The sequence below is a fragment of the Bacillus rossius genome, chromosome 7, assembly GCF_032445375.1.
Source record: "Bacillus rossius redtenbacheri isolate Brsri chromosome 7, Brsri_v3, whole genome shotgun sequence".
NCBI lineage: Eukaryota > Metazoa > Arthropoda > Insecta > Phasmatodea > Bacillidae > Bacillus > Bacillus rossius.
Genome location: NC_086335.1, coordinates 55,429,484 through 55,447,230, shown reverse-complemented (window position 1 = coordinate 55,447,230; position 17,747 = coordinate 55,429,484). Strand labels below are relative to the sequence as shown.

General features: G+C 35.5%; 3 protein-coding genes across 10 annotated transcripts in view; 2 read left to right on the top strand and 1 right to left on the bottom strand.

Moving 5' to 3' along the window:
- LOC134534065 (SET domain-containing protein SmydA-8) overlaps positions 1–2,734 on the top strand; it is a 49,193-nt gene extending 46,459 nt beyond the window's left edge. The window contains exons 9-10 of one of the 3 annotated variants that reach the window (XR_010075442.1): positions 629–718; positions 2,197–2,333. Coding sequence is in view for 2 of the 3 variants with exons in the window: in XM_063372058.1 (XP_063228128.1) it covers positions 2,197–2,408 (212 nt within the window). In the remaining variant the exon portion in view is untranslated. Of the gene's footprint in view, positions 1–628; positions 719–2,196 lie in introns of all 3 variants that reach the window. The other 2 variants (XM_063372058.1, XM_063372057.1) reach the window with 2 other exon arrangements.
- Positions 2,735–4,494: 1,760 nt separating this feature from the next.
- Positions 4,495–9,149, bottom strand: LOC134534066 (mevalonate kinase). Of its 5 annotated transcripts, none has more exons than XM_063372059.1 (3): positions 8,809–9,149; positions 6,492–7,511; positions 4,495–5,392 (listed from the first exon to the last, which is right to left on the bottom strand). In XM_063372059.1, the coding sequence occupies exons 1-3, from the start codon at positions 8,812–8,814 to the stop codon at positions 5,135–5,137; spliced, it is 1,284 nt and encodes a 427-aa protein (XP_063228129.1). In that variant the 5' UTR covers positions 8,815–9,149; the 3' UTR covers positions 4,495–5,134. The 5 variants fall into 5 exon arrangements, with proteins under 5 accessions (XP_063228129.1, XP_063228130.1, XP_063228131.1 ...); XM_063372060.1 differs by having other exon boundaries at positions 8,856–9,149; XM_063372061.1 differs by lacking the exon at positions 8,809–9,149 and adding an exon at positions 8,602–8,790.
- An 89-nt stretch (positions 9,150–9,238) lies between these two features.
- Positions 9,239–17,747, top strand: part of LOC134534064 (nucleoporin Nup188) — a 45,804-nt gene continuing 37,295 nt past the window's right edge. For both annotated transcript variants that reach the window (XR_010075441.1, XM_063372056.1), the window contains exons 1-5: positions 9,239–9,412; positions 10,920–11,154; positions 12,005–12,223; positions 12,686–12,937; positions 14,881–15,005. Coding sequence is in view for 1 of the 2 variants with exons in the window: in XM_063372056.1 (XP_063228126.1) it covers positions 9,381–9,412; positions 10,920–11,154; positions 12,005–12,223; positions 12,686–12,937; positions 14,881–15,005 (863 nt within the window). In the remaining variant the exon portion in view is untranslated. The remainder of the gene's footprint in view (positions 9,413–10,919; positions 11,155–12,004; positions 12,224–12,685; positions 12,938–14,880; positions 15,006–17,747) is intronic.

Genomic DNA, 17,747 nt, shown 5'->3' with positions numbered 1-17,747 from the left:
ATAAAATGTTCAGTTTTCTTCCCTCAATCAAAATCATTACCAACTTAAATTTTTATGAGTGAACATTTGAGTTCTTAAAGAAATTTTAGTGTGTCAATCAATTTTCTTTTGAAATTCAGTCATGAATAAAACTTACAAAAAAGATGCATTTTTTTTTTTTTAAGTTTTAAGTTTTAAATCACATATTTATGTGAAAATGAATGTAAGAATTATATTAAATCAGATAACATACAAAGTATGATTTCACTTTGTGACATAACATCAAACAACTACTGTTTGGAACTGCTACAATTCATGCTTGAGGTTCGGTACCAGAAAGGACGGTTTTTTGAGGGAGGACCACATTTCACAAAAATATTACTTTAAAGTTTATTACATTGATATTACTTTTCAAAATTGTACTTTAAATTTTTTAAGTATCTTTATAAGAAATAATACAAGTGTTATGTACTTTGCAATATTTCATGTGGGGATAACCTTGGCAGCAATTTGTATTCTTGTGAAAATTGGTTGTTTCTGTTATGACAAAATAGCGACTGTAACACATAGGATATAGTTGAAATTGCTGCAGGTTTTTTTTTAAAAAAAAACTCTCTGCCCCGGACTTGTTACTCATAAACTGTCTCAGTACCAGCCATCAACTGACCTGGGACCCTCGGCACATGCTTGATGCCACTGTGGTGCATCATGCATGGTCACTGAGGAGTTTTGACGGAAGGTACATATTTGAATGTATGTTCTGCCACAGCAGCTTACTCTTGCTTTCTCGCAGACTTGCATTTCATCCTATTCTTCCCGATCTTCAACTGCAGGTTCCTATTAATTTATTTGATGCATGGATAACAAACTTTGGATTCTTTGATAAGGTCATGTGTGGTATGTGCTCTTCTACTTTTATTTAACCAAGTCTTCAAGAACCTACTTACCTTCTATAAAATGATAATCAATTCATCCTCTTTTAGCCTAGAATTGTTCTGGCTTTATTTTAAGAGTAACCTAGTATGTTTTAAATAATGCATTGTGTTCAAGTATTTGAGAAAAAAACTAGAAGTATTACGGCATGTAGAATGTCATGAAGGCTCATTTTTGTTAGCTGTACTTTCGTTTTAGCAAGTCAACTGAGAGCACGATCGTACAAAATAAGGGCTCTATCAAATGTTTATGTAAGTCTGATGCTATTGGTTGTACTAGCGGGAATATATTTGAAATTAGGTACCGGAACAGAAATGAACAGATGATTCACATGGAAAAGGTTGTTAAATGAAATGTGCAATGAAAAAATAAATCACAGGCCTGACAGGATTGGTGTGAACCGAGCGGTGATACATGAATAAGATCTTAATTTTTGAAAAATTAAAATGTAAATATCTGGACAGTAATATCGGTTTCACTGCCAGTAAAGGATGGTTTGGAAAGTTGTGGAAAGGTACGCGATGTGAGTTGAAGGTCACGCCCAGGCGAGTAAGCCAACCAGCTGACTGACGATAAGTACATAACCACCTACCTATCGTTATGCGTGTCGTATTTTTTACACAAAGTTTTCAATGGTAGGTTTATAAAGATAAATGGTGTGACATATTTATCGTTGAGTGTTATTCTAAGCATTTATATTTCATAAGACTATTTCCCTATACATTTTGGAACACATTAAATAAATTAGCCTTGCTATTTTTGGAGACTAATGCTTCAGATTATGCGATTTTGAACATTTTTAGGAACACATTAGTCGTGCTAAGTAAGGGATTGGTGTGCTTAATAATAAAATTCAAGGATATTTTTACAAAACTCCATTGTTCTCTTGGCCCATCCCTCTCAATGCCCACTTAAACTGAACAACTGACAAATGTTTTAAACCCGATTAACACAAAGACTGTTTCACCAGGATATTATCTTTCAAGCTTGCACAATAATGACACGACAGAATCTCAGGATTCACAAGCACCAGTTTTATATGAAATGTTGGCTCAGAATTTTATGCATACTTATGTCATAGAAGTCTAACTACACATAAGAAAAATTAAATTTGAATGTTGCAAGATCAAAGCAGAGAGGCTTCTAACCAATTAGGTGCTGAATATGTGTCATGCTGAGGGTAGGGTTCGAACCATGTAACAGTAAGGGACATCGCGATTAGTGCTGTTATGAAAGTAGTTCGGTGTGGTAAACTGTGTCGAAGTGAATGCTTGTTGTCGGCAGGCACTATCCTGTACGAGCTGCATGCCCCACTGATGGTGCTCCTCTCGCGGAGCCCCCGGTTCTCGCCGCAGCAACTCAAGGAGGTGATGCGGTGTCTGGAGGAAGCAAGCGTCATACTCGGCTTCGAGCCCCTCGGCTCCCCGGAGGGCGACATGGGTGCGGCCGCCCGCCAAGCCCTCGCCCACCTCAGGAAGTCCGCACCCGACATCTGAAGAGCAGCCGCACTCTTCTCTGGTGCACGCAAACAGTATTACATCTACATAGCCTGCAAGTTACCGACATTTAACACACACGTGCGACATGCCACGTTACAATCGGTGTCAGTGCGTGTGGAATATCAGTCACGGTAAAACTGATGCAACAGTATTTTCTTCCTAACATGGTAGTAACCAAAGATTTACAAGTGTTTGTCGAGTTAATTTAAATCATGTAATTCAAAGTAAGTATAAGTATGTACATTAATTTTTCTGTTCTTGTATTGGATTTCAAGTGATAGCATTATCAACTTTAAAATACATATTTTCATAAAGTTTTGTTGTGTTTTTTTTTTTTCAGCTGCAGAGTTTTAAAAAATCCATACATAAATTAAGTACAAACCAGAAAGGTAATTAGTTCTGCATGTCATTTGAGTTAAAATGAATTAGTGCTTTGATGCAAAATAATATAAGAAAAAAAATATAAAATATCTGTCTTGTTATTTTAACAGGAAAAAATTTCCAAGGAAAATTGTTTTTAGTTAATTCTTAACTGCGAAAATTACAAAATTACCATCTTACAAAGCAGCTCTCTCATTATCCTAAAGAAAAAGGCACCTCAACCGTACTGCTGTCTACGCTGCAACATAGAGTAGTCAAGGAGTTGGCCGATGCAAGATGTTTGCAATTGCTACATGGACTGAGGGAAGTTCCGGCATTATGAGCCAAATATAGAGGAAGGGAGAGAAAGTAAAGGGTACTGTACACGTGATTTTCATTCAAAATCAGCTTATTTCCCACCCTATCTTCTTTGATATTTTTTTAATTAGTTCAGTGTCATGTAAGACCATGAAAAATGAGAATGGATGAAAGAAAATTGTTGTTATTTTCTGAAAAAAACATGTACCTATTCAAAATTTTAATTCCCACATTAATGAAATTAGTAGATTACTTTAATTTAAGTTTTATCCCCTCTCTTCACACCAAAATGAAATCCTGCATACACTACCTTCATGTGCCACCTTTTGGCACATTCTTGTGTGAGGTCATGTCCTCACAGAATATTCATATTTCTACAACATGAAAAACTATGTCTGGGCACAGAAAAAATGTTTCTGTGATTACTACAGGCCAGTTCAGCTGTGCTTGGTTGAATATCAACAGAACTGGCAACTTACTGCATCAGCCAGTTCAGGGTCACAAGCTGATGAACACCATGGTCATAGATCCTGGGCATGGGGGGAGGCGGGTTGTCACTGGGGAAATCCAGCGGAGGGGCTTAAGTGGCATCTCCCCCCCCCCCTGAATAATTTTTAAATCTTCTTCTAATTCCTTATAACAGTTAACCAAACTTACTTAAGTATTATTTTACAGCAGTGGTAAACATAGCAGGACATTTTTTAAATCCGCAAATAAAATGTAATAAATATTTCAATTCTAAAGCTACTAAAATGTATAAGAAAATTTAATTTGGCCCTCCCCTGACCAAAATTCTGGATCTGCCCTTGGGGAGGGGGGGAGTAGAGACGGGCCCCCCTGAAATTAACAAGCCCCTCTCATTAAACTTGCAAAATCGTGACTGTGAAACGGCATTGATAAATGTAAACACAAAACTATGTTTAATTATAATTAATGTATAATTTACAGTTTTCTGCTTATTGCATGCTTATAGGCTAAAATATGGGCATTGTACAACATACGAGCACTGTATCCAGAGATGACTTGTGTCGGTTAAAACCCATGCCCAAAATTCTCAGACTGGGAGCCCCCCTCCCCCCCCTCCCCTTTTGCGAATCCTAGAGATTTGCACTGCCAACACTGTCAGTGATCCCAGCAAGCAGAGATCACTTGGCATTTATCAACTTTGATTATTTTGCTAACCTCTTAAACTACAGGTTATCAAAGTACTGTATGTATATGTGCTTAGTGTCTAAAGGGAAGCAAAAAGAAGGAAAAGGAAGGGGGTTATGAACATATAAAAATGCACTCATATTGTTACAGGGGATAGGCCTGGTGGTCACAGTTTGGTTTCAGGAAGCAACCAGAGACTGGATGACTGGATTGTCTGTGAAGAGGTTTCCTTTAGTAATAATTGTGTTGTAAAAAAATTATAAAAGGCTTTATTTTGATGGTATAAGTTTAGTTATATTTTTAGAAGATAGCATCTAAACTGTTTTACGTAACCTAGGCCACCAGGTCTCGCATTACTGCGCTGCCTTCATTATTAGTTTGCTCAGTTTGTCAAACCTGTCCAGCCACCATTAGATAACACGTAGACCTACAATAACTTCCCCCAAGATGGAGTTCTTAAGAGGCCACTCCAGTGTTTTAGGGGCACTACGCAACCCGCATTAACATCATAAGATTCAATGCTATTTTCATTTTTCTTATAACTAATTAACTAATATAGATTTCGAAATGATGCTTGCTTGATATGTAAGACAACACAGCTCTTAACAAAGCCCCTTTCTTCAAAAATGTGCATAAATTATGGTTCACACCTAGACAATACACTTAAGCATATTAGTAAAGATTAGTATAAAACCATAATTTACGCACGTTTTTGAAGAAAGGGGCTTTGATAAGAGCATCCTTGTCTTACATATCAAGCAAGCATCATTTCGAATTCTATATTAGTTAATTAGTTATAAGCAAAATGAAAATAGCATTGAATCTTATGAGGTTAAAGCAGGTTGCGTAGTGCCCCTGAAACACTGGAGTGGCCTCTTAAGTAACAGGAATCATCATAGGCTATCGACCGTAACCCCTTCCCGGCCGATCCCGGTGACGAAACAGTCGTAACCCTCCTCCTCCAGCTCTCGCCGGAGCTCCTCGGCGTCGCAGGGCGAGGGGCGGACCAGCACGAAGGCGTTGCCCCCTCCTCCTGCCCCCGTCAGCTTGGCGTGCATGCCACGAGCGGCGGCGGCCGCACACACCCGGTCCAGCCGAGGGTGGGACACCCCTAGGGACGCCAGCTGCCCCTGGTTCAAGTCCACCAGCTCCTGCCAACACGTGCAGTTGCTCTGTCAGACTCCTCACACGCAGTATGCAATTACTAGGGACAAGATCTTGTTGTTTAATTTAAAGGAAATTTTTATTTTTAAAAACAGGAGACTTCTGTATTATTGTTTTAATTTTATTACATAATCACCATTCCTTAATTTGTACATTATTCAACAAATATGAAACTAAGATAGGTATTTCTTTTTTACTTATATGTCACCAAAATGGTCTCATTTTGATAGACACACGATGCACATGTACAATGAAATGATTAGTAATAAACATGTCTTGAAAAGTGCTACTCAGAAAAAAAAGAAAATAAATCTACAAATTTTTTTTGTGTATTTTAAAAATGTGCCAACTTCATTAATGACTAAATGTGTTTTCAAATAGGAGTTGCAAGTTCAAACAACGTAACATGTATTAATTTTGTCCAATCCATTTAGTTCATGCATTTTGGTACAAAATACATGCGTAATAAATTACACTGAATGAATTTACCATTACTATAAAAGTTAAAAATTTTTGTAAATATGAGTAAAGTTTTGTCAAACTGCTGATTGATTTTATGTTTTTAGTTACAGATCAGTGCTAAAGTCTTATCAACTTGTATTTTGGTGTTATTTGGTGTATTGATATGCATTGCGGTGTTATTTCGGTTTTATCGCAATAATCTTGTGCTTAGCAATTACACATGCTGCATTGAAAAAGCTTTATAGCTGGTACTCGGAACATACTGTGATGCGAGTGACTTAAGCAATCATATTAAAAAGACAATTTTTTTTCTTCCAAATACAGCAAAAGCCTTATACGAAGTCCCAAAGTCAACATGTTTTCCCAATTATAAAATTTGATATATAAACTGATATATCAACCTCTTAATAAGTCATAATTTTTTAAGTCTTGAGAAATTAAAAAAAAAAAAAGGATCTTCCTAAGGAAAAAGCAATCTAATACTTACAAATAAATTACTTTGATAGTTTGGGCGAAGTAACACAATACATACTTTCGATATTACTTAAAAATGTGCTAAAACAAAAAAAGAAAATAATTTTCAACCACTGCACTTACCATGTGCAAGCAGAAACATTGACTTACCTCTAGAGTATGTAGATGCTGCTCCAGCTCACTGCTGTTTGCATCAGACATGCTTTCAAACACAGACGAGGCTGACAATGCCACCTGGTCTATCACTTGGAAGACAGCTTCTATCACCGAGGGGAACTTGGCCTTCTTCTGAGCCACTTTCTCGACCAGAGCAGCAGTGCTGCGGCTCACCTTCGTATTCACCAACAAAACACTGAGTTCTTTCACCGGCGGCAGCTTCTTCCAGGTCACGCCTTGCCTACTCACGTTCTTCCTGAATTGGAGGACGAACCCGTACGTACAGACCAAGTTGTCGATGCCGGAAGGGTTTCCGTGCATGATTCTCTCGCACTGGTACGCCCAGCGCGAGATGAGGTCTCTCTCCCCGTCACTGAACTCTGCATTTGGGCTACAGATCGAAGGGATAGTTTTGAAGCCCTCTCTAGTGATGTTCTGCTGTCCCTTATGTTGTCTTTCAACACACGTGCGAATGAATTGCAAAAACCCAGCGGCCAACGCGACAGAGTACGAAGCTGAGCTCCCGAGTCCCGCCCCAATATCCAGCTCTGAAGTCACAGAAATGCTGCATGATTTTATTTCCACTGCCACACTTGAAAGCATGCCGACAAATAACGTAAAGAATGCCAGCAATGGATTTCTGTGTTCTTTCGTTAGCGAAGGTGCATCTGGAATAAACTTGGTCAACACAGGCAACAGCTCGGCCAAGTCTAGCAGTTCTGGCGTCCCCACGTTGAAGCTAGCCAATTCAGACTGCTCAACAATGGGCGGTGGAACAGCCAACAAACAGTCATGGATGTTTTTTAAATTGTATTCCTTCTCAAGATTTATTGCAGAAAGAGAGAGCTTTAACCTGTCATCTCTGTTGTTCACTTTCCAAGTAACACGCGTTCGACGACTTATACTAGCTGCTAAAGCAGTCTTGCCATACACAACTGAATGTTCACCGTGAAGAATAATTTTTCCAGGAGCAGATACACTGAAGCATGTTTCATTTTGTTTCAATGACATTTCCTGTAAAAAAAAAAAAATTAACTGTGACTTAAATGCTTGAGAAAAACTTAACTAATTTTTAAAGGTACTTTTAGTCTGCTAAAAGGTTTAACAGAGATAAAGTAATTTTTTTTATCGATTCTGTAATTTCCTAGAGAAGTGACTTTTCTATAGAAAAAAGAATCTGAAAATTGTATTTTTGAGTAAGTAGACCTACTATTTATACCAAAAATCGTTAAATATTTTAAATGTTGGTAAGCTAACCAATAATTTACACCTATTTACAGTATTTATACAGTAGCTGATCTAACCTATTAACTGTTCAAAATGGTTAACTACTTGAAACATAGACATACCACTGTACATATGTATCATATAAAATAAGAGTACATACCTAAAAAATATTTTAAAAATTTTATTTATACTTACAGATTATACAAAATCACATATTTTAATTTTATTAAAAAGATATTTAGTGTTCATAAGCAAGTCTGAAATCAAAAGCAGGTATAGGGATTTTGTAAAACCCATTCCCACATTAATCAAGAGCATACACAGAATTACATTTTAGGTGGTAATGATAGATGTTTTAGAAATTTGGTAAAGGGGGAAAGAGGTATATAAACCCTCTACATACACATTTGCCTTAAATATATTGTTAAAATAATTAAATAAAAATATATAAAATAAAATAATTTAAAAAAAATAATAAAAGTGAGGATGAAGGGTTGTGTAATTAACTATAATTTTTTTTCTAGGTTATGCAAGATCATATTAAGCTTATGTACAATGTTTAAAAAAAGGGGAAACTATATGTAGACACCTGAAACGCTATTTATTTGTGAAAAAGGGCGACCCACTGCTCATTTTAAATTGGCTTTATAAGCAGAAACAGACAAAACATAACTATACAAATATACACATATTTTAATTTTGCAGTTGAATTAGAAGCTGTAACTAAGTCAATACTCCAATTAAAATAAAAATGCACACATCACACAAAAATATTATGTTTTACTACGGTAAAACAGATACAATTTAATTATTCGTTTCACTATTATATTTATCACAAGTATATTTTGAAGCAGTCAAATTATTACACCCGTCTTACTCGTAACTCGAGCTCGAACCAATGCCTGCAATACTTGCTCGAACCCACAACCCCTCGTACCGAAAACCGATGTGCATTTGACTACGCTACGGTCGGCTGTAATACGGAATTCAACAGTCAGTTAAACTTTTAGATAAATACATACTTAATAACAATGTTCTATTTTACACGTTAGTTTTACAGTTCACACGGTTAGTAAATACTTACCGACATTTACTAGCATGATCTTTAAAAATTCAATTACCTATACTTACAAGTTTCAGCACTGCACATGCAGTTGTATTCCTAGATAAGGTACTACCAAATATTTGGTACTACCCACACATAACCTTTGCTTGTAAATTGTCTGTTTGATCATTAGTCACATAATCTGATGTAGGCGAAGCAATGCGGCTCTTGTCAGTTGTTTAAAAGACAATGAATTTTAACATCGACATTTATAATAAAAAAAATAAAATGATATGTACAATTCCGTATGAAAGAGTTATCACCGCCATCCGTGCCTCAGATATTCATTCATAGTATGAACGAATGAACACACGGTCTATATGAACCATACTCTATATAGTATTTACACTGTGGGAAACCATTACAAATGAAAGAACTCAATGTCATTGGTAACATTGGTAACCTGTGTTTAGATCTGGCGGCATTCCGGCATGCATGGCTTTAGTGGATAAATATTATTTTTCAATGATAGAGATTTCAGTGGTTTTGAATTTTATAGTTGGAGAATAAGCCTAAATATATGGCTAGATCAGTAGTAATTTCATTTAAATATGGATTTGTCGGAATTTAAAGCGATTTTTGTGTAAGTATTAATGAAATAATAAGGTGTTTTATATTTTGTAGTATCATAGCTAAGTGAGTTTTTTTTAGACACACTTGTTTTTTATTGACTTCATGTAAAGTAAAAATACTCTATCTCAAATATTAATTTTTTTTTAATCATTGCTTGAACAATTGATGCGACAAGCAATTTTTTTCTTTCACACCCCTGGAAATGGTCTTTGGACATGAACTGCAGATACTCTACAGGAAGGATTCTACAAAGAAAGGAACGATTGGAAATTTGTATAGGGTGTGGAGGAATCTGTAGAGGAAAAACCTCTTATTTTTGAGGGAAGAATTGAAATGAGTTGGAGGGGCAGTTGTTAGGAGTTAGGCAAGCGAGGGCACTAAGAGTTGATTGCGAGAGAGGTGTAGGGTGGGAATGGAAGGCTCCTTTACACCGACCAATTTCAAGTTGAAATAGTAGAGAAAATTTAAATGAATGTCAACACACATTTTGATGTTTTTCAAGGAGCAAGCAGGTTCTGTATGCCTAAAAATATAAGTTAGGTTTTCAATTTATAGGATATATTGCAACAGTGCATGCCAGATTAATGCCACTGACAAAACTGTAACAAAGTTCTTAAAATCATAACTTTGTTTTCAGGTAGTAAAATATTTGCAATATTGCAATACTGGTTTACAAATTTATCAGATATGCTAAGCACTTAGGTACAAATAACTTATTTTAATTTTTTTTTTTTTTAATAGGAAAAGCTACAAGTCTGCAAAATTACCTCCTAAAATTCAAATATTTTTACAATTTTATTTATTAATGTATTTGATGTAACCTAACCAAATTTTCACTAACTATTTTTATTAAGGTGGAATTACAATAGCATGTCGCCTCCATCTATCTGTCCATTGGTAATGTGACCAGCAGTCAATTGAATGGCTCAAAAAATTTTATCTGTCCATCCGTCAAAAGCTTGGCAAGCTCTTTTGATGGACGGACAAATGGATAATAACTATGGTTTTGGTCACTAAAGCCAATTGTTACCAGAATATAGATCTGTGGTGTTTGGTAGATTGTTCAGATGGATTTTATAGTAACATTGCGGTTCCAAAAACTCATGTCTAAACAATTTCATCAGGAAACTGAATTTTTCCGAGGAAATGCTAATACAATACATAAAATAAAGTAGCATAATTATCAAACAACATCTATACAAATCTCCGAGAGAAAAACAGATATGTTGGTAGCACTCATTTGGGAAAATATTCTGACGGACAGATGATGTCAATTTGTAAATCGCTTGGCTATGCGTGGTACTGATGGACGGACTGGCTATTGTAATTCCACCTTTATTTCTTATACGCCACTTCTCTGAAGAGATGCCTGATTAAAGACCTTTCACCGTACTTATATTCATAACGATTCAGACCAAAATAACTGCTTTTCCATTCACTTATTAATTGACGATAAAATGTCGTGAGGCTTAATTATTATCCTTTGGTGAAGCGTGTTTGTTTGCTGGGGGCTGCAGGTGCAACAGAACCCTATGGAAGGTGATATCGAGCCACAACTGCTTGCCCAAGTCGTTTGTGAGCGAGCAGTTACAAGCAGCGGCTCAGCAGCTCAGGGGCGGCGTGCAGTTCTTCAAGCCTCCGAGCGAGGCATCTGACGCTCGAGTAAAGAAGTATGTCGAAGCAGCGATGAGAGCCAGTGCTGGAAGGGATGTCCTCTGCAATCTCCTTTTCGAAAGAATTAACAAATTTCTGGTAAGACATGTATTTATGATTGCAAAAAAAAAATGTATTAATATATTTATACCTACCTTTTTGGGTGTGTATAAATTTGAAGATTGAAAACACGTAGAAATCTAACAACACAAACAAGTGTGATATAGTTAAAACGTTAAAGATTATAGGTTACAGTGTGTTTTTGCTGTGAATTTGAGTGGCGAATGTAATGTGATTGTACTCATCTAGTGCAGTCATAGTACATAAAGCATTTAACATTTGCATGTGAAGTCATAATTATTAAAGTAAATATTATAAATTCAACACAGGAATTTTGTTGCATACAATTTGTGTTCTTTGGTGTTGGTTTTGTTTTGGCTTATGTTAAAAGACTTTCATAGAAGTTTGAAAATTAAAACCTGTTAAGATTATGTAGCACTCTGCGAATATTCAGTATGGTCATTCAGTTAAAACAATTTAAATAACTGCTTTTAATTAATAATGTTGAATTTAACATTTTACTTAAATTAATATTTGAGGGTCAGATAAATGTTTATTTAGTATTAATGAAATATGTATACTATTTACAAGTAAACTCCATTCTTCTGTAAGAACTATAACTGATGCAATCAAATTTCATTCCGATATTTATATTTTAAATATTGTATCCACCCAATTTTTTTTTCTTCAATTTCTGTCAGAAATCTAAACTTTTAATAATTGATTTGATTCACTAAGAAGTGAATATTAATGAAGAATTTGGGGTTTTGTTTATTTTCGTAAATATTTAATAACTTGTTTCAATTGTGTTTCATTAGAGAATAGAAGTTGTGAGACAAATCTGTATATAGAGATTTTTGGGACGTCCTTGTCACGCCCCGTGTTGCAGGCCCTGGATGCAGAGCAGGCCTGGGACTTAATGCGCTACTATCTTCTGTACGGATTCAAGGGCGAGCCGGAGGACTTGGCATTGTACTTGGAGGATCGCCATAAGAACGAGTTGATCTCGAAAGACATTGAGAAGTTCTACAGGAGTGAAAGGCTTCATCTGCTCAAATGTATCAATGCAGCATTAACTTTCTCGGGGATGGAGAGTCACCCTCTAAAAGTGAGTCGCGACTTGCTCACCCATGGGCTGTGTTAATGATACAGAATCTGCCAAATGGTTATCTCTGCGAACTGTTTCATTCCGGGCATGCATCAGGTTTATTATCTTTTTCTTGAACGTGAATATTTAAATCTGAATTTAAAAGTTCTTTTAATGAGTAATCTATAAGTAAATTAAAAATTTTCTAATTAGTAATCCATAGCATATTTTAAAACTTATCATTCGTCAAAGAAGAATCTGAATCTTATAGCTTCAAAATTTCAGTAAAATAACGTAATGCTAAATGATTTATAAATATAATGTATTTTCAAAACAAAAAAAAATTGTGTCAGCTTAGGCCTTAATTCTTTTAATTAGGTGTGTTGCTGAGGCGAATGTTCCATGTAATTTGTAACAGTCGGTTCCCCTACTTTCAAGTGTTACGACGAGATGTTCGGACAAAGGAAGGAAGCTGTGTTGCAGGATCTGTTGCGAGAGGTGATGGGCGCGGAGGCAAGCATCGTGCAGTCGACGATCTCGCAAGTGCGGTCGCTGCTGTCGGCGGCTGTGCCCTCTGCGCGCTCCCACGGGGAGCTGGTGACCAAGGCCTACCAGAAGCAGTGGTACTACAGGAACCTCCAGGAACAGGTCGACGCTGCCCACAACCTGCTGCTGTCCGTGTCGGGCCACAGGGTTGAGCCGAGCTCGGTGCAGGAAATTGTGGCCCTGTGCGTGGTGAGTTTGTGGGAGTGAGCGTCATCGAGATGCCCCACTTTGCCTGAAACTAGTGTACAGTACAACCAGAGATAACACAGTGTATTGATTATTGTGTGTGATAACATTAGTACATACCGTATTGGTCCGAATATAAGGCGACCATTTTTACATAAACGAGAGATGCAAAAATTGGAAGTCGCCTTATTTTCGCACCCAAGACGCCAGAACCGCAAACATTAGTTCCAAGCTGAAAGCTACAGTAGAAACATTGTTTAACAAAACGTTCACGATTTTTTATATTAACTAAAACTTTGTTACCTCACACGGAGAAAAACGATAAATCCACCTAATATTGCAGTAATTCACAATTGTTTGAAGTTGAAAATTAAAATATTTGTGATTGAGTAAAAACGTGAATGTTGAAGCATCTCAAAATGGCAACCTTTTATTTCACAATTCATATTTGTACTTTGTGTACAACCGCGTGTTAATATTTACGGTAATTTATCTTCAGATTTTTAACGGAAATATTTGTACTAAAATATCACAGTTATTTTCAGAACGATTGTTTACGTTTACAAACATTTCGGATGTAATGTTTGGAAATTCACGGCTGCCAACTGTCTTTCCACAATATTTCTTTGTTGTAAAACGAACATTGCCGAACACGCACGAAGACGCCATATTAACAGGAATTTGGTACGTTGCTTCAAAAGCTATTTTAATAATCCACTCCTTATTTATGTAAAAACCTTTCATAATTATAATAGATTATTCTTTCAAATTCATAGAACAGACTCTCTCTGTCAGAGAGTAATATGGACAAATATACGCGGTCACGTAACCGAAGTTATTCTTGGCCGTATGCTTCATCATGTCAGCTAGCCACTTGTTTTGTTCCGGCAAGATGCATTCTTTGTTTGCTTTTTTTACGTTTAACACACTACAAAATAGTAATACGCCTTGTTCTGTGGTAATACGTAGCTTAAGTCAAACGGAAAGTTAATTGCTGTATTTTAAGAGTGATTAATAGCCATTGTAAAAATTTTAAATTCGTAGATACAGTAAACTGTGAAAAATGAACAATCACACATCAGTGGAATGGCGGGGAACGAGGTCTAGACAAATAAACAGCTCTGAAGATGACAATTATGCAGCTTCATTAGAGTAAACATACGAAAAAATTTATAGTGTAATACTTAAAAATGTAAATATTTTCTAATTGTTTTCTTTTGACTTTTAGGGTAGGCCATTCAAACTTATTTTAAATAAGTAATGTGATAAATATAAATTAATTGTTATACATAAATTCAAAAACGATTTATCAACACAAAATGTATGTCTAATGAATTTTCACATTAATTTCTACCAAAAATTACTTTTACATTTGTTTGGCCTCCTGAAACTGCAGGTCGCCTTATATTCGGGGTCGCCTTATATTCGGGCCAATACGGTATATTATAAGAGACATGACACAAAACTCCAGACAAGATGCTACAAAATTCACTCAGTTTCTGACCATGTAGTGGCTTAATTAGGAATAGAGAAGTCACTTTGGACTCGCACACACAAGACCTATTCAAATTTTAAAAAAATATATAAATTGTTTTTAAATTATTGACTTCTCTATTTTAATTCTTATTAGATAAAAGAAATGGTGGAGTGTGACGTGAGAGCATAGTTTATATAGTGAGGTTGCATAAGGTTGACATGATTAAACTACTTCACTTACTAAACAAAAAATTGCAACTTTTGAAACTTTTAAATTTTGTGTTTTGAGTTGAAGAAAAATTTTTTATGTATATTTGTGTATGTGCAAAACTGTTTATTCTTACTTGAACTTTCTTATGTTTTTACATGGACACTGATTTAAAAAAAAATGTAGAGACCATTTTGTGTTATATAGACCTAATGAAATTAGGATTGTAATGTGACTGGCTTATGAATATAAAATGTTTTAGTCACACGATTTCGGCCGGCGCCAGCCAGATGTCTCTGTGTTTGAGGAGAAAGCCAGGAACCTGTTTCAGAAAATAGGGTACCTGGAGGTGCTTGTGATTCTGAAGTCCTTGGCTCTGGACAGTTTGTGAGTACTCTTGGTTATATTGGTATACAGTACATTAATAGGTACTAGATATGTCCTTGCTTTTATTGTTTTTTAAGTGTGCAGTTTAATATAACGTATAACCAAAAGGGTTCATTTTTTGGCCTGTATGAATACAGCGAAACCCCTTATTTACGTTACCGTTATTTACGTTTTCCCGTTATTTGCACTATATTCTTCAGGTCCCGTTTGGTTCCCATATAGTCCAATACAATACTTTCCCGCGAATTACGTCTCAAAAATCGAATCAATCCCGCTATTTACGTCACGTAACAACCATAAACAACCAGAAAATACCGTGGAGCTAGTAGGCAATGAACATTTTAAATAGCAAAATATACATATTTTATAACATGAAAAGTTGCTTTTATTTCTAAACATGTAATAATTTAAGCCTAGGCGTGTAAAAGTACGAGTAATTATAGCAGGAGACAATCTAAAATGCACGAGGGAAAAACGTAAACTCATGAATGTACAAACATGGCTGCTTGTAAGTTCTGATACTGTATTTATGTCACAACTTAGCCGAAATACTGGTACGAGACATAAACTTCACAAGATAAAATGAGCGGTGTCTTGGTAACTGTTTTATACGTCTTTTATAATTTGGGAAGTGTTGTACAGTTGACGCCATATTTTTTAAACTAACCATTTATTTCTGGGGATCGTAAATAATTAATTATTGGTATCAAGACATCATGATAAACGTAAACTTGAACATGTCACGGCAGCGAGAAAACTGGTGCGTATACCAATAAACTGGTATTAGAACTGGATAAAATTGGTACACGGGAGGTGGAGCTTATATTTTTTTCCGCTAAGCTCGCATCTATTGGTTGGCGGCTGATGGCGTCATGAGTCTGGGCGGAGCATAGAGTGCGCATGCGCCGCCGCGTCGTTACAGCAGCTGACCGAGTACAATGACCTTTCTCCGCGTTTGGCGCGCTATTGACGGTAAATATTCAACAATTTGCGGCCTTTTCTTAAAAAAATTTTTACTGTGAGCAATGTGTATGTAGCCCGTATTTGTTATAAACCCTGCCGGTTGCAACTGTATTTATAATTTGGAGAGGCAAATAATCTTGAACAGCCAAAAAAGCAAGCAGAAGAAAATTTCAAATTTATTTTTAGGAAGTAATCAGAAAAACATTTTGGCTTTCATTCTTTTTTTTATGTTTGTCAAATGTGGTAAATTAATAATGGATTAAATACTAAAGTAAAATTTGTTGTTAGTGTGTTTGTACCTGCATTGTAGTATGTGCTATTAAACAAAAGGAAAAAAATTCTAAATAAGGTAAACTGTACTCCTTTTTATACTTTTCCCTTTATTTACACTTTCCCGCTTTTTACACTTTTTTACGTTGTCCCCATGAAAAGTGCAAATAAGGGGTTTTGCTATTAGTTTTTAATTAAAATTGAATTTAAAGACAATTTTCAAAATATTTTAAAACAATTATATCAAATTTGAAAAATAAAAGATAATTGTTTCTATCCAACTTTTTTATGATGTGTATAAGTCATATTTTAACTAGGGTTAGGAGTTTTCCGCGATTCCGTGATCGCGGAATATTTCGCAGAATTACGAGAGTCCCGCATAATCGCAGAATCACAGATTTTGCTGTACCTTTTTTGTCCATTTTGAGTGCAGTAATAATGCGTGCAAGGGTTATGTTCTTCCAAATAATATCTTAATTATTATGGGCAGAGTGAATAATTTCCAAACATTGTACAAAACATACATTTTCATTTAATTAATGCAGCAATGCCGTTAAAAATACAAGTTTGAATTACCAAAATATCACTTACGGCAAAATAAATTTCTATAGCAGAGAATCCAAAGATAAGATTATGAGATGAGTAGCACACTGAGCGAGCGATCCTACCGGCGTTTATGAAACGACTGTAGTCACAGTCGATGGAAATATGTGCGCATCAATCGACTAATCGATCGATACAAGGCTTTGAATACGAAAGAATGGCCTTATGGCCGTTGGCGCAAGATGTAGGACACACAGCATATTAAAAAATATAAATATATAGATATATCGTGATCCACTAAAGTAAATGAAAATGTCTTTGAGTAAATACGTTTTTAAAGAAACAGAAACGGGGGTAAAACAGCTATTCAAAATTGTTTTTGTTAGCTCGTTGGAAAAACTGGCTTCTTTAGGTTGTATGTACATGTTTCAAAAGTGATAAACTATTTTTAATAAATTGCAGAACTTTACATTTCTTATCACAGAATTTCTTGTTTTCTATCGCAGAATTTGTGTTTCACTATCGCAGAATTTTGGCCTTTGGTGTGCAGAAAACTCCTAACCCTAATTTTAACAAATACTCAAACATGGTATGGAACTTGTGCAGGTCTGCTGTTCACTGTGTGCACATTGTAATAACCTGAGTGTTTTTATCGAGCCTATAATATATTGAAACTGGGATGTACACATTTATATTTTTATATTGTACAAGAAAGACTTATAACCTTAATTTTGATTGCTACACTAGTTGATATGAGATAGCTTCACTACACTTGAATATAAACAGATGTATTTGAACTGAATTTGAATATGTAATAAATTATTTATTTTTATTTTTGAATTTTTGCACTCATATAGAAATATTATCTAATATTAAGTGTAATGATTTAATCTAGGTATTTTTTGTAATATCTTAAGTCTGTGGTGTTTTAAATTGTTTAGTTTTATTGTCATATAATTAGAGACA

Bases quoted from the DNA above. Each gene is read 5' to 3' on its own strand.
- LOC134534066 (XM_063372059.1), bottom strand. The intron at 5,393-6,491 runs GTAAGTCAATGT...ACGTGTTGGCAG, and splicing joins AGCATCTACATACTCTAGAG to GAGCTGGTGGACTTGAACCA.